At 36.6% G+C, this 16,509-nt stretch overlaps 1 protein-coding gene across 1 annotated transcript; it reads right to left on the bottom strand.

Moving 5' to 3' along the window:
• Positions 1 to 1,196: 1,196 nt before the first annotated feature.
• Positions 1,197 to 16,061, bottom strand: LOC132175024 (uncharacterized). Its single transcript, XM_059586822.1, has 7 exons — positions 15,690 to 16,061; positions 13,000 to 13,088; positions 12,816 to 12,891; positions 10,453 to 10,502; positions 9,984 to 10,358; positions 9,108 to 9,146; positions 1,197 to 1,814 (listed from the first exon to the last, which is right to left on the bottom strand). The coding sequence occupies exons 1-7, from the start codon at positions 15,880 to 15,882 to the stop codon at positions 1,635 to 1,637; spliced, it is 1,002 nt and encodes a 333-aa protein (XP_059442805.1). The 5' UTR covers positions 15,883 to 16,061; the 3' UTR covers positions 1,197 to 1,634.
• Positions 16,062 to 16,509: the final 448 nt, after the last annotated feature.

Here is a 16,509-nt window from a genome sequence, read left to right on the forward strand (position 1 = left end):
CGTCAGCTTTGCCGTTTATTGTCTTCTGCTGGGTCTTTTCACGCGTCCCCACCGCGATGTGCTTCCAACGTCATCTACGCATCGGTTTCCGGCAAGCACGCGATCGGCTTTTCTTCCGGCTGCTATCATCCGCCTAGTGTGCTCCTTTTTTAAAATTTTTAGTTGTATTGCTTTGATTTTCCGTGTATTTTTCTTGTTTTTCTTACTGCTTGTAATAAGACCATGTCCTTTTTCTTGATCTCCTTGCTTGTTATTTTGGTCCATACCCCTGGGGTTGTGGATGTAAACAATATCCTGGCTTTCGGGTTCAGGAGGATGTGTGTCGGCAAGGGGTCCTTTTGATACCAGGGTCGAGGAATAAGAGTTACCTATGCATTAGTTTGTATCTGCTTAGAGCAGATCTGTTTTTCCAACTGAAGATTAGTTATAGGTTAGCGGATGTTTGGTGTCTTTGATGTGTAATCTTTTAGTTACGACTTTGATCTTTTAGCTTCGGCTAAGATCTTTCAGAATGTTATGTTCTGTGATTGTAAAAGTTTTAATGCTCTTGATTCCTCTATTAATGAGATAAGATTGATTTTCCTTAAAAAAAATAAAAAATAAAAAATAAGACTCTTTCACTTAAATGGGTCTTTCACTTTTTGGGAAAGTAAGACTCTTTTTAGGTGATGGGAAAGTAAGAAAATAATCTTAAAAGCATTATAACTTTCACTTTTTTGACTCTTGGTACGTAGGAGTGTATTTGACAATAATTAAAATTAAAGTAAACAGAGCTTGTTAAATAGGTCCTTTTATGAATTTTATTGATTTTTTTAAGAAAAACTAAATATAAAGAGTTCATTGTAAATGCTGTAATGAGATTTTGTGTCGAGCCTTGTGGCTTTAAAAAAAAAAAAAATGCCATATAATCTCATTCCAATGCATTAAAAATCATATAGACACATTCACAAGGGTAAAACAAACACACAAGGGATCTGTTACATGTTCAGTGCACAATCACTCAAACCAACAGTTATTCTCTGTCACTTGGGAGGCTACTTCACACTTCAAATTTGAAGTGCCAATTATGGTTACCCTAGAGATGATGAATGTAGGGAGAGCAGTTTACTCTTAAAAACAAACATAGAATCTCTCTATTGGGTCAATTTAATTTCCAACAAATAGCAACATAAATATATTGATCTGCAGGGGATACATGCATCAAGAAAAACAGAAGTTGCACTCAATCAACAAAGAAAATACACTGCTTTCCAGTCTTCAAAGAAGTATCAACAAATAACAAAACCGAAACTCAAAACAAGAGCACTAATTACCTCATGATCTGAGCAGAAAAGGAGTAGGAAAAAAAAAAAAGAAGCCTCTGTGATCAGTAGTTCTTCAACTGTTCTGTATATAATGCTTAAATCTGTCAAATACATTTGTTCGTAAAGTAATCTAGATTTCTACTTTTGTGTTTCCCCGAGAATGATTCTGCACAGTTGGGCAGCCAGGCTAAATCAAAGTCTACACTACACCCCCAGGCAAAAGAGTGTCAAGTTGAACTCTATGTGGTAAAAGCACTTACATGGTGTCTATGCTAATTATCATGTTAAAAACGGGTAGCAGCTCAGGGAGCTTAAGTATATTTTCCCCTTTCATTTACTTTTCCTTTGTTTTCTTCGGCACTCGAAACAATCAGTACACACAGACTTGTTTCTACTTGAATAAGTTGCTTGAAGCTTGCTGGGTGGTATTTTCAAAGCTTCCACTAGTACTTGGCGAACCTTTTCATTTTCCTCCATAAGCTCCTCAATGACTTGCTGGTGTTTCAGTACCTGAATGCATGGAAAATCTACTTAATTGAACCATTTAAATAAATTCTTCAAGCTACATGGATGATAAACTTAGAAACTTTCAGGAGAAAAAAAAAAAAAGAGTGCAAATTTTCTGGTGATGACTAAACCCATTACCATTTCATTTCTCTCCAGGGCTGAGACAAGTCATATCAAATTAAGTAATAAAATTTTTAAATTGGTTTGTTCAATTTTGTTTCAAGTGCTTCAGGTCAACACCAAATTAGATTACATGTTCAAACTTGATTCATTTACTTTTCCATACAATCTCCAACTTATTTACAGGCTGCTTCATTCACTTATTATTTCCTCACATAAAGCAAATACCATCATTGAAATTTTATTATTCTTGTAGATTCAACCTAATTACTAGTTAATTAAGTCAAGATTATATCCTTCGAGATAATTAGATAAACTAACTCTTATTTATGAAGTTGAAAAAATCAAATTCATCAATCTTATATTGGTATCAAATTATATATAATCTTCTTTTATCATCAAATGAACTATTTATATTATATCTTATTACCTTACTTACAAATTTAGACAATACAATCTCTAATATATAAGACTATATTTTATGGTACATATGTAATATAATACATACATATTATATGCATATATGTATGGATGTAAATATACATGAATATAAATTTAGGCATTATCTATATTACTATCAAAACTCAAGTCCACAAGAATTGGAAATTATCTATTGCATTAGAGAGGTGAGAATCTATGAAAGATTGCGGCGAGATTTCAAATAGATTTTCCTTGAAATCATGATGATCCTTTTTCGTGAAATAATTCTGAATGTATGGGCAAAGGATAAAGATTTTTTTTTCTTTCATAAACATAGTGTCTGAAATCAATGTCACATAATGATGCTCAAGCAAGGTGAAAGATTAATGTTCTTGTAAATTAAAGCAGTAAATCAACTACAAGTTTTGGTGGGGAAAAAAATCCGTTCATGTTTCTTTCCATTTTCAGCCACAGAATTTTTTTTTACAAGTAATAATATCATTAAAAGCATAAAACACAATTCAAATATTTAGGAAGTATACAAGAAAATCACCTAGCTAGAAGGAGGAAATATATATATATATATATATATGAAAACTAAGCACCAAAATACAATCGTGACTATCCAAAGAAAATAGCATTAAAGAAAAAAGACTTAAGATCCAACAATGTCCTCTCGCGGTTCTCAAAACTTTTATTATTTGTTTTCCCTCAAATACACTACAAAAGGCAAGAAGGCACCATCTTCTACACAGAAGCACTCTAAGTCCTACCAACAGTCTCCCTCCAACAAGTAAACAAGTCAACTACTCATCTAGGCATAATCTAAGACAACCCAAAACGATTGAAAATAACATTTCATAAGGCACAAGCAACCTCACAATGAATAAGAAGATGGTCGAAGGACTCCTCATTCTTCTTGCACATACAACACCTATTGACCACAATGACATATCGTTTCCTAAGGTTGTCCATGGTAAGGATCTTCCCTAAGGCCACCGACCAAGCAAAAAAAGCCGCACTCAAAGGAACCTTAGTCGGCCATATACTCTTCCAAGGGAAAGAAATGCTATCATTACTGTTAGAAGAGTTAGGGTTTGAGTCACTAGGGTTTTAGGGGTAGTTTACTCTTTATGGTATTTCCCTAATCCTATATAATTGGATGCTTGTATTAAGTTGAATAATATAATAGCCTCCACCTTTTATGTTTATACCGTTCATACAAACTTTAACATGGTATCAGAGCTTGTTTCGATTTTGGGCTAGTTTTTGTTTTTCTCTTGTTGGTGGCAGCACTTGCTCGTAAGCCCACACGAGCAGTGCCTTTGTAGAGCTGTTTTGTTTTGTTTTATGGTGACGGGAACACCTCCGGTGAAAAAAAAAAAACCAGCAGTGTTGTTGCTGCTGGAATGCGAGTTCTTGTTGCTGGGTGTGATTGTTGGTGTTGTCTGTGGTGGCTGGCGAAGTTGCTGCGGCCATTGGGAAAATAAAAAAAATTCCGGCTGTTTGATGTTTTTGTTGTTGAAACATTGATCTGTGGTAATCGTTTGATGCTGTAGTTGCCGTTTTTGAAGTGGCCGGAATGTTTTGTATTCTCCGGCAAGTTCCGGTGAGCTCCGACGCTACTCCGGCGAGCCTACAGTTACTGTTTCCCATATGTTTTTCACTGTTTTAGGTACTGCCGGCATGTTTTGTCTATCTCCAGCGAGTTTCAGCATTTTCCGCCGATGCTCCGACCAAACTTGTTGGTTAATCATGTGTTTGTTGTTGGTTGTTGGTGATCTATGTATCCAACCGGCCTTGGATTCTCCAGCGAGAACCGATCCAATGTTGTGATCGATGTATCCGATTGGCCTTGGAGTTTTACGGCGAGAACCGATCCCAAAGATCGTTGTATCCGACCGGCCTTGGATTCTCTGGCGAGAACCGATCCAATGTTGTTAGTGATCGATGTATCCAACCGGCCTTGGTGTTTTGCGGTGAGATCCGATCAAATCTTGGTTGTTCAAGTTTCCCATGAGTTTTCGACTGGTGTTGAAGTTTATTTAATTATGTTGTTTGAATTGTGTACTCCAAGTTGTTCCAGCTTGAGGAGGAGTGTTAGAGTACCTTTTTCTAGTTGTTTTTCGTTTGTGTGTATCTTCCAAGCAGGATTCATATGATGTATATGCTCCAGCTTGAGGGGGAGTGTTAGGAGAGTTAGGGTTTGAGTCATTAGGGTTTTAGGGGTAGTTTAGTCTTTATGGTATTTCCAAATCCTATATAATAGGACGTTTGTATTAAGTTAAATAATATAATAGCCTCCACCTTTTGTGTCTAAACCGTTCATACAAACTATAAGAATTACGAACAAGGACACTGTAGAAGGATCTAACATCGAACAACCCTCATTTGAAAGAGGCCCACTAACGCTTTGTCTTCACCTCCTCGTTTCACTCTAAATGAGTACAACATGTTGATGAATGAAGCAAAGGCATCCACCTCACAATCATGAGCCAATCTAGCAAAGCTTACTTCCACTTATTGGAGCCACAAAAAGCTCCAAGTGAACCGCTAAGGAAGCATCTTTTGTGCAAGCAATACTGTATAAATCTGGTAAGACTTCTTTAAGGGCCTTATCCCCACACCACATGTCATGCTAGAATCTAATCTTACAGTAATCTCTCACCTCAAATCCAACATGACTAGAAAACATCCACCAACCCCTCATGGTATTCTTCCTTAACCCCACCCCACCCCATACGACCTAAGAGGATCATTAGAACATCACCCACCCCACAAATTGCCAAATTTAGAATCCACCACAACTCTCCACCAAGCCTCTCTCATGCACATAGCATCATAGCCATTTGCCAAAGAGAGAACAACTGAACATCACCAAGTTTCGAATTCCCAGTCTTCCCTGAGAAATCAAATAACACACCTCTATTAGCTTACTAGGTGAAATTTTAACTCTTCGCCTAGCCCACCCCATAAGAAATCTCGATGAAGCTTTTCTATGCAGTTTGCAACACTAGTGAGGAGAAGAAAGAGGAACATGAAATATGTAGGCAAATTAGAAAGGGTGCTCTTTATTAGGGCAACCCTACCACCCTTAAACAAGTACAACCTTCTGCAACTAACCAACTAATGCTTTATCTTTTCAATAACATCGTCCCAAATAGACTTAGTCTTATAAGATGCCCCCAACGAAAGACCGAGATACTTCAAAGGCAAGAAGAAACCCCGCAGCCCATAATGCTAGCCAACCCAACCACATTATCAGCATCACCCTTAGTAACCAATTCTAACTTAGCCATACTAATCTTCAAAGCATAAAAAACCAAATAATAGACATCTTCAAAGCATAAAAAAACATAAAAATAAAGCACGCAGATAATGAAGGTGGTCAAGATTGGCCCCATAAAAAACCAAAGTATCATCCACAAACAATAGGTGTGAAATGTTAACCCACTAGAGTGCCTAAACCCCACAAAAAAAACATGAGAGAAAACCCTCATTAATGATTGGAGAAAACATTCTACTTAAGGCCTCCATAACAACAACAACATAAAAGGTGACAAAGAATCTCCTTGTCTCAAACTGCAGGAGTTACTAAAGAAACCAAATGGATTGTCATTCACCAAAACAGAAGAACACACTAAAAATATAATTGTGCTATCCAAGAATGTCATTTCTCCCCGAAACTACACCTCCTCAACAAGTAAGAAATCCCAATTAACATGGTCATAGGTCTTCTCAATATCTAGTTTGCAAAGCACCCCTAGCTCACCAGCTCAGATCCTACTATCCATACATTCATTTGCTGTGAGAACAGAATCAAGGATTTTTCTACCCTTAACAAAAGCAGTTGGGGCTTCGAAATAATCTTCTCCACAATCCTTCTCAACCTATTGGCAAGGACTTCGGCAATAATCTTATAAACTCCACTCACAAGACAACTAGGCCAAAAGTCCTTATGACCAATAGCCCTGGAGCCCCAAAATAATCTTATCCACAACCCTTCTCAACCTATTGGCACGGAATTTGGCAATACTCATATAAACTCCACTCACAAGACAACTAGGCCGAAAGTCCTTAAGACCAATAGTCTGGATTTCTTCAGAATGAAAGCAATAAAGGTGGCATTAAGGCTTTTTTCAAACTTGCTACTAGCATGAAAATCGTCAGCCTTGATCACATCCCAGAAAGCTTGGAAAAAAGCCATAGAAAAAACCATGAGGCCCGTGCCTTATCACAGTTCATACTTGTCACCACCTCAAGTACCTCACTATCCTTAAACGAACTATCTAACCCAGAACCTTCCTCCGCATCTATGAAGTCAAAAGCAAGGTCATCCAGCTTAAGCCGCCAGATGAACGTTTCTAAAAACAAATTATCATAGAATTGCACAATGTATTCCTTGATAGCAAATTGATTAGAAGAAACTGAGCCATTTACTGACATCGATTCAATGAGTTGTTTCTTCTAGTTGAGTTGGCCACCCAATGGAAAAACTTTGTGCATTTATCACCCTCTTTTAGCCAAAGAGCCTTTGGCTTTTGCCTCCAACTAATCTCCTCCAACAAGATAACTTTTTCCAATTCACTAATAGCCATGGTTTTCCTCAACTTCTCTTTAGCAACTAAAGCTCTCTCTTCCTCCAACCCATCAAGAACACACAACTCCTCCAAAAGAGTTTTTTTATGGGACTTCATGTTGCCAAACACCTGCTCATTCTAGATTTTTAAATCAGCTTTCAAAGCCTTAGGTTTATGAGCCAAAATGAAACTAGAAGTCTTGAAAGTAATAAGAAGACCCCCACTGTGATACCCTGTCTACAAAGCCTTCAGCCTTTAAACACATATTCTCAAACTTAAAGGATTTTTTGCCTTCCTAAATACCACCACAATCAAAGAGAATGGAGATCTGAGCTCAATCCTCTCACATTCCAAGATAACAACTTGGGCTTCATAAAAAACACGTAAAGCCCTCCACTTGACTCTACAGGAGCTAGTGTTACCACTGTTCACGACATAATTTATGGAACAAAATAACCTTCTTAATTCTCTATTACCTTTTTTTTCACACCTAGAGCAAGAGGCTGACACCTGCTCAAAGTGGCTCACTTCAATGGCCGAAGACAAGGCAAGCAACTCCTCTTCAAAACCCTGGCACGGAAGCCCCAAAAATGACAGATTTCCTTCACTGTCTGCAAAACCCAGGCTTAAGGCAAAGTCCCTGCTTTTTTTCTTATTAGAAACTGTTGAACGTAATATCAACCCACATCCAAACAAGTGCGTCGCTCCTACCCACAACCCTCACAACACCCCAACCAAATCAGCAAACTCAAAACCTCACCCTTCTCTACACTCGCATTGCCCCCTTGCAACACCTCTTTGGAAGGAGAAGAGGAGATAAAAGACTCTAGCAATGCGACCTGCTTACCCCCATTTTAGAAACAAAAACCCACTCTGGGTTTGATGGCAAAGAGCTCAGCTTAGAGGGAAGAACCTCCTCAGAAGGACTAGCCCTCAAATCCACTTTATTCAAGCAAACATAATTGGTCACAGAGCCTTCGAGGACGTCTACTTGCCTAACCAGACGAGGCATACCTCCAAGCCTACTATCAATGCCTCTAGACTTCACAACGAAGAGCCCAGGAAGAAGGGAAACCAGCTCAGCCACATCACCAGCGAAATCTGAAAGGGGAGGAGGACAATGTTTTTCAACCGGAGCACCCAAGGTTCCACCGTGGCTGGAAGGATACCGGCTGGCATAGACACATTGACTTTATTCCCCCGAAGGATTATGCACAACACACTCAACATCCATCTTGGAAACAATGACGGTCAACGAGTCCACCAGAGGGCCACAAGGTTGGGCGAATCACCAACCTATCACCAAGTTCTCAAAACCCGTTACTCCCAGGTCTTTACCCAAAGTAGAGGCCTCCCTAGCCCTTTTGTTTAGAGCCCACCTAAAATTGGGCATGAGATGGACTGCACACTTCATAGGCTGTTCTTTATACTTTTTAACCACAACTTTCTCCTTTGAAACTGGTCTATGTCAAAGTTATTTAAACACAAGATGGTCCTCAAGACCCTCCAGCCCAACAGAATTAAGCCCCTCAACAACAATCAGTAAAGCCTAGTCCACTGCCCCTTTCCATTGGCAAAAAGAAGCAAGAAATTGAAATGGAAATAGTAGACTAGCCGATAGCCAAAGTTCAAGCAACAGAAAACAAGACAATGAACATGATGTTGAGCTTTTGCAACCAGGGGAGACAAATGCAGCCAACCGATCAAACTTCCCTAGAAAAATAAGTCCATGAAATGTGTAGTAGGGTTTTTATGTTTGGTTGAGTAATCAGTCCTTGATTTCCATGTTTTAGGAACCTAAAACATAGTTGGTGTGGTCAACAAGTCTTAGTAGACTCTTATTTGCATATCTATAAACTTACGGAAGTAGTTAATGCCTGTCTAGAATGTCAATGAGCATTATATTTAAGTTAGGCTTGTATCACCGATAATGAAAATTTGAGAAGGCAGATTACTTTGACAATTTCCTTTTCAGGAGTCTTCCCCTCTTTTTGTCTCGTTAGATTTTATTTGATGTTCCACAGCAACATCTATTGTTGCAGTGTTATCTAACAGCATTGTAATGTCTTGTAAACAGCTACCATGGAGTTTTCTCATTGGGTGGTGTAAGCATTTTCCTATGTAATAATAACATGACTTGTAATGAGCTGAAAATCACCAGTCATTTTAAAATTACCATTTGAAGCATGTTGTTTTCTGACCGCAAACGTCCAGCCTACAAAGGTAAAATCCACAAATTAGAATTTCATACTAGATAACACCTAATGGACTTGGCGTAACTCTTTGTAAGATCACACCATTCAAGAACTTTTATTTGGATTAATGTTTTACCAAGTCCACCATTGAATTAAATGTTTCCACACATCAATCAAATATAACTTGATATCCAATCTAAAAACTCATAGTTTCAATAGGTTTTCAAAATATTTTAAAAAATATACTTTTGAACTTTTTTGTAGATCAGATGGTTTTTAATCTCTGATCATCTAGGCAGGCATAATGAACATGTGGATATCAAGTAATCCAACGGTAGGTGTGGCAACATATTGATCCAACATCTGATTATTGTGTGGTGTAACATTGTCATAGAGTTGCACCAGGTGGAACTCTTCTTTTTTTATAAGTAAACTCTCTCTCTCTCTCTCTCTCTCTCTCACACACACACACACACACACACACACACACATATATATATATATATATAGAGAGAGAGAGAGAGAGATCTTGAATTAAATTATATTGTATTAATGACATTGTTACATAATTTTACATGGTACTGATACTTTTAAGGAGTAACCAAAGCAAGAAATTGCAGAAGGATCTTATGGATGGTGATCTTCTTCCGAATAGTCCATGAAATGCACGTATGCAGTTAACAACTCTTAGAACTCTTAAAGCAATTTTTAATGTATTGGTAATTAGGTGGATTCCAGGAACTAATATCATACTAGTTAGAGATATATTTCAAATCAAATAAAACAAAACTCAAAACAGGTTCTTCACTAGTTCATCAAAATTCAAAACAGTAACAAGCAGATCATCAGTTACTTACCAAGTCATTCTCGGTGTCCTCGCCTTTCAAAACTGGATTCTGCAGAAAACTGTTAAGAACCTTTTCTGTTCGACTGCCCAAAGGTGAGTCAATTGCAGTGCCTTTTGATGCAAAATTCTCATAAGTTGAACCTGAACCAATATTTCCATATCCGGGTAGGCCTTGAGATGTGTCTTCAGACAATTTGGTTCCCAACTGTATGATACTTCCCATTGGGTTTTGGTTTAAGGATTGATTCAGCATGCTCATACCACTTTGCAAAGACGTTTGATTCATCATGCTCATACCACTTTGCGAAGACGCTGGAAGGGCACCTTGTCCAATGGGTAAAGTGAGAGCAATTCCAAACTTCAACATTATCTTTGTCATTGCTTGCTAGCAAATTAAGAATTTAAATTTCAGACACATGAACAGCAAATGATGACAGGTGATACATCCATGGTAACTAGGGAGAGAGAAAAATACATACTACAAGACAAGATTGAATTTGATGCAACACCCCAGGTTTTACAGCAAGTCCTGCCATGTAAAATCAATGTCTCAGATATCATACACAATTGATAGTTACAATGTACAAATAAGGCAGCATATATGTATAAAATTCTCTTATTGTATGCGGGTGAACAGGCATTAATGTCAAATGAAACATTTTTTTTTTATATAAATAATGTATATTCAAGCAACGCGCAGAAGGGCGCAACCCATGTACACAGGGAGTATACAAGAGACCCCTATTCCGTAGAGAAAGAAGAGCATAAATCTAGAAATTCCGAAAAAGTAGAAGTAGTCAAATGAAGCATTAAATAGGCTTAGCTATGTCAAGAGGGCACCCTTTTATCGTCAACACCTTACAAATTGGAAACACCTGAAATACATCTTGTATTGACTAGTCTAGGGAATGACTTGCATGTGTTGACAGCGTCAAAGGCACAATGTTTCAAACGGACTTGGCCCATCTTCAAAGTGCCCTTTCTCTTTCATTTTTTTCATTTTTGATGAGTAGAACCCTTTGAAAGTGTCCAGGGCATAGGACAGAAAGAGTATTGGGCTATGATACCAAATATGATGCAGGATCTTAAAATTTTTTACAGTAGTTCAGGTTTCTCCATAAGTTTGTGAAGGTTTCTTGGATTTTATGTGATTCTTTAAGGACTTCGAGATGGCTAGGTTATAAAGAATATTGAATCGTGAAGGAATATGATGGATGTTTGGTATGAAAACAGTTAATTGAAGGAGAAAAGGAAAAGATAAAGCCTATATATACAATCACACCTAGGTTTCCTAAGTAATCACACAAAGGAAGAAGAAGGCAATCACACCCTTAAAGCTTTAGTGCTAAATTTTTACTGTTCTTACTCTAAAGCTTAAACTGTATGGATGCCTTTAATTTATATAGGCTACTTACAATGTCTCTTTAGAAAAAAATAATTTTGATAAGTAATTGAAATATCATTAAAAGCGCAAAGCAGAGCCCAGATACACAGGAAATATATAAGAGAAACACTTATCTAGAAGAAGAAAAAGAACAAAAAAATCATTAAAACTAAACACCAAAGGAGCTAAAAACGCAATTGTCAAAGTACAAAGAGAATAAAAAAAGGACTTGAGCTACTCTAACGTCCTCTCTCGGTCCTCAAAATTTTGATTATTTCTTTCCCTCCAAAGGCACCACTTTTTAAAATAATTTCATCTTTGATCTTGTTTTCTGAAAGCGTATTACTGGCTGCATCAGTCCATGCCATTCAAAATCTATACAACCATTTGCAATAGAAGTATTGATACAGCAATCAACTCCATGCTTAAAATGACTAACAAGTAATGATAGGCTCATTAAGAAAAGGAACAAATAACTAAATTGGTAATAATACCAAGGGCAGCTCTATTTCAGCACTTTTAGACCGGACCTACCCCTCTCACATGATGGGTCCCACATGAATTCTACCATGTAAGAGCACTTACAATGGCTTAGCCATTTCTTACTTTTATCTAAAATAGATAAGCAAAACATTGAAAAACCCTCTACATTGGATTATGCATCTCAAATGCAAAATAAATTTTTTTTGCATTTGTGAACAGGCACCGCTACATGTAGTGGGCACTATTCACACACCCATCTCATTAATATACTATTTCTCTCTCCACATCTCTCTTTTCCCAAAATTTTCTCCTACTATTTCTCTCTCCACATCTCTTTTTTCCAAAAACTTGAAAAATAGGATCTTTAGGAAAAATACAATCCTTATAAAAAATAAAAAAATAAAATATAAATAGAAAAATAGATAATCGGATGTATAGTGTCTTTTAAAACTCATTAGCTAAACTAGATAAAGTGGGTTTTGATTAGCCATTTTGCATAAAAATATACATAAACCAATGTGAATGCTCTAAGAGGAGAAGATACAAAAATATCAAAAAATTATTCTGAAATTTCATTTCATCAATACTAGATAACAATAACTTCATGACATATGTTTAGCATTTCATATTTATTCTATCAATACTCCTATTTGATATGGCACAAGGTTAGTCATATTTAGTAATATAGATATGTACATTAAATTTGATTAAGAATTCATATTCGAAAGAAGTGTTGATTCTTGAACTAGTTTTACTACTATAGAATGCCATAATTTGTATAAACTGCTATAAAGCCATATTTTCACCTAGTATCATTTCCCTTCCCTTAAAGAAAAGAGTTTGACCAATGAATGATTGCTCAATGCAAACATCCTGGACTATGGCCCTTAAGCTTTACAATTTTAGTGATACTCATATATAAATCAGAATAATAATAGCACTGATTTCTTTCCTTGAGAGTATAGTGTGACATACCAACTCCGAAACCATGGCCGAAGCCAACACCACATCCTACGCCTGCTTCAATACTCTTAGCTCCCAACTTCCTCAACTAAAGAAGGATAGATGACAGTAAAATTTTTTAATTAAGAGTGTGAGTTGCTAAATAAACACATTAAGAAATTAGTAGAAAACAAATAAAAAACAACATTTGACTTACAGAGTCATTCACATGCCTGCTAACACCAGAAAAAGCATCAGTTGCTCCTCTGGTGGCACTTGTGAGTTGATTTAGCATTGGTACTGCACCTGGTAAATAGTTCGAAACAAAATTTGCTGGTAAAATAACATTCGCTGATAACATAAACAAAGAACCAAGCCCCTACTCAATAGTATCACTTATCATTAGGACACGACAACAAATGTCCCATTAATCTCATCTGATCAAATCAAGAAATTCATCAACCAAACAATCTTACTTTCATCCTTGCTTTACTTGTAACTATAGAAAGGATGAATTCAGTATTTGATGGAAATCTAAAACAATGATATCTAAAGGCACTCCTCTGATAAGCAATCATCACAAAATATACAAACAGAACTTTGCATAGAATAGAAAGTTTAAAAGCCAAGCTATAGCATTTTGTAGGATAATAAAATAGAAAGATTAATGAGCAAACAAATATGGTTTTAAATCATTGAAAGAACTGTAACTTCTATATTTGTGTGTTTTGAGTCCGGGGAATTTTTATTTTTTTTTTCTTCTTCTCTTTTGGGGAGGTGGTGGGGCAGAGTAGCATCCACGGGATGTTTCTACTAAGCATTCATTCACTAATCAAACTCTTTTATATCCATTGTGGTTATCAGCAATATTAGAACCTAATCTTGCGTGACTACACCAAAGTTAGCTGCAAGGAAAACTTAAGTTGCATCCATGATTTGCATTATGTTTCAGGCTTGAGGAAAATATAACTTTGGGGACAATTTTGTGCAGCCCCATTGAGTTAGATTGGGATTTGTGAAGTTGTAAGTACTTTCAAATGAGAAAGATGACTAGCAACACATTTTCTAGTTCGTTTTATGCTTTTGCTTTTAATGAGTAAAGAATGGTTTGAAAAAATAAAATAAGACTCAAATGCATTATCAAGAGTGAAAGAAATGTCCCATAGAGGGCATGGTGAAGGAAAGTCAAGTATAGTTGGTCTGGTCATGCACACAAAACATTCACGAATGAACAAACAAAGAGAAGAGGTTTAATTCAAGTAAGAGTACCATAAGAAGTCAAAACAAGAAAAGGGTTGTAAAGAAATGGGTGTTTTGCCATTCAAACTCCATAATCTAATGATTTACATGAAAATTGGGTCTACATGATGATCACAATTTTGTTTACTTATTTTTTTGGGTAATAAGCACTTTTATTAACCAATCAAAAGGAAGCACTTACAAATTATAGCAAACCTTGGGAAAAACTAAATTGCCCAGACAGAGCCTAAAAATACTCAAATACAAGCCAAAACTTTGAAAGAACTTAACAACTACAGCTAAAAAAATTCTGGGGCCAAGTCCTATCTCAACGCCATGAGCTCTATTACAATTATTGTCTGTTACCCTGTTAAAGGAGGCAGTCACTCAAATTGCCACATGAAATTCCAAGAGTTTCTAGTAAGGCCGTCCTTAGAAGTTATACCACTTCATTAGGGATAACCTGAATCAATGGTCAATTGCCACCTTGACATTGAATACCAAACCACGGAGAGAATTCCCTAGGAGAACTAGAGTAGGATTAGGGCGGTACTCAGGGGCTGCACACTCTGGGTTCCTTCTTTGAAAGCCCCTTAAATGGAATGCCCTAGCATTATATGCTCATATTTGGTCATAAGTACTGCTCAGATAGCTCTATATAACCTTGTTGCTTATGGTTAGCTAATCTTGGCTAGTTCATGACCAACTAATTCAGTGAATAAGGGTCTTGTTCACAAGCTGGATATCAAGCTAGTTGAGTGGGTAATCAAACCAAAAAAGGATGGCAATGCCACAATAATCACTTAGTAAGCTCATGAAGGGGGGGTACATTACTGTCCTGGGGATCAAAAACTGGCATGGCAATTTTGCACCAAGTCGCAGGGTCAGTGGTAGCATGCACTCATTTTTTATAAGTGATCAGCACAGGAGTTGCCACCCAGCTGGCTCAGAGCAAACATGATATGGGAGCCATCTTTCAAAAATTACATGATATGACACAATTATGATGAATTAATTCTAGTGATTGAACCTACGTATTTGGCATTAATTGAAACAATAAATTGTTAAAAAAATTATAAAAATAATAATAAAAACTTTACCAGATGATAGAAGGCAATAGACTTTTGAATGCGGACATATGAATGGGGACATACAAACATGCCTCCGTAGAAACAAATTTTACACAACATTAACCACGACAATGCATTCACTTGTATGATGATGGGCAATGTTGAAGAGTCTTAATATATTATTTTGAGTAGCTCCAAGTAAACCACCCAAAAAACATGCACAGCATTAGCAAAACACCAAGTTCAGATTAAATTAATAGGTTTCAACAAACAAAAACCATATCAACTTATTTTTCAAAAGGTCTCCATAAAATTTTAAGCAAATATTCACATTCCTACAAAACCCAAATGGCAAAAAAATAAAACAAATAATCCGTTGCCATTTCCTACACTTTCCCACCAACCAAACAGAGGCAAAACCCAAAACAGAAACAAAAAAAAAACAAAAAAAAAAACAATATGGATTCTTAATCACTAATTCTAAATGGGTTTCACCATCTTTGGGTTTGAAGAGCTTTCTCAAGTCCATCGTCCCAAAAATTCAGGCTTTCAGAGACAGACTGTCACAGAGAAAGTATGAGGGGGAGGAGGGTGTTACCTAGATTTATTGGGCGGCCAACGCCGATGCCAATACCACAGCCGATACCAAAGCCAGTGAATACTTGACCCACTTTCAAAGCAAACGGATTCTCAATTCGGATTCCCTGAAGCAGATTTCCCTTTCTCTGTTCCGTCACAATGCTAATGTTACTTCTAGTAATACTATTGCCGGTACTACTGGTAGTGTCCATTCTTTAACAAGCTTCTTCTCTCTTTCTCACTTTTTACTTGTTAAAAGCTAAAAGAGCCACCCTCTATCCTTTCCTACAACTTTTGGTCTCCCAAATCTCCCTCGTTCTTGCTCTGAAACGGTGCGTGCAAAACTTTCAAAGCAAATTCATACTGAACCATCACATAGACACACAGAGGAGACAGCATGGTACATATAGGTTGACAGTTGGGGCATTCAAATTTACCGTCTCTAAAGCACCAGAAAACTACATTTTTATTATGGGTAATCCAATTTATTAAACTGTTATATATTTTGATAACAGCATTTAAAAAATAATAATTAATATCTAATTTTAGCTCACACGTCATCCTAATTATATGACCGTCATATAGTGGTTTACTAAATAATATTAATTTTTTATTTTAAAGAGGTTAACCTGACAATCTCAACCGATCTTTGTTTTTTTTTTAACCGATTCAAAAGTTAATTAAAACTGTCACGTTAACATTATTATGAAATAATTATGAAATAAAAATGTAATTTTTAATGTTAATCAGCAATCCAATCCCATTAAATAGAGACATTAGAGTAAAAATTAGTCATCATTATTATTATTTTTTTACTATAACATAATCTCAATTGAATG

This window comes from Corylus avellana, chromosome ca3, assembly GCF_901000735.1.
Source record: "Corylus avellana chromosome ca3, CavTom2PMs-1.0".
NCBI lineage: Eukaryota > Viridiplantae > Streptophyta > Magnoliopsida > Fagales > Betulaceae > Corylus > Corylus avellana.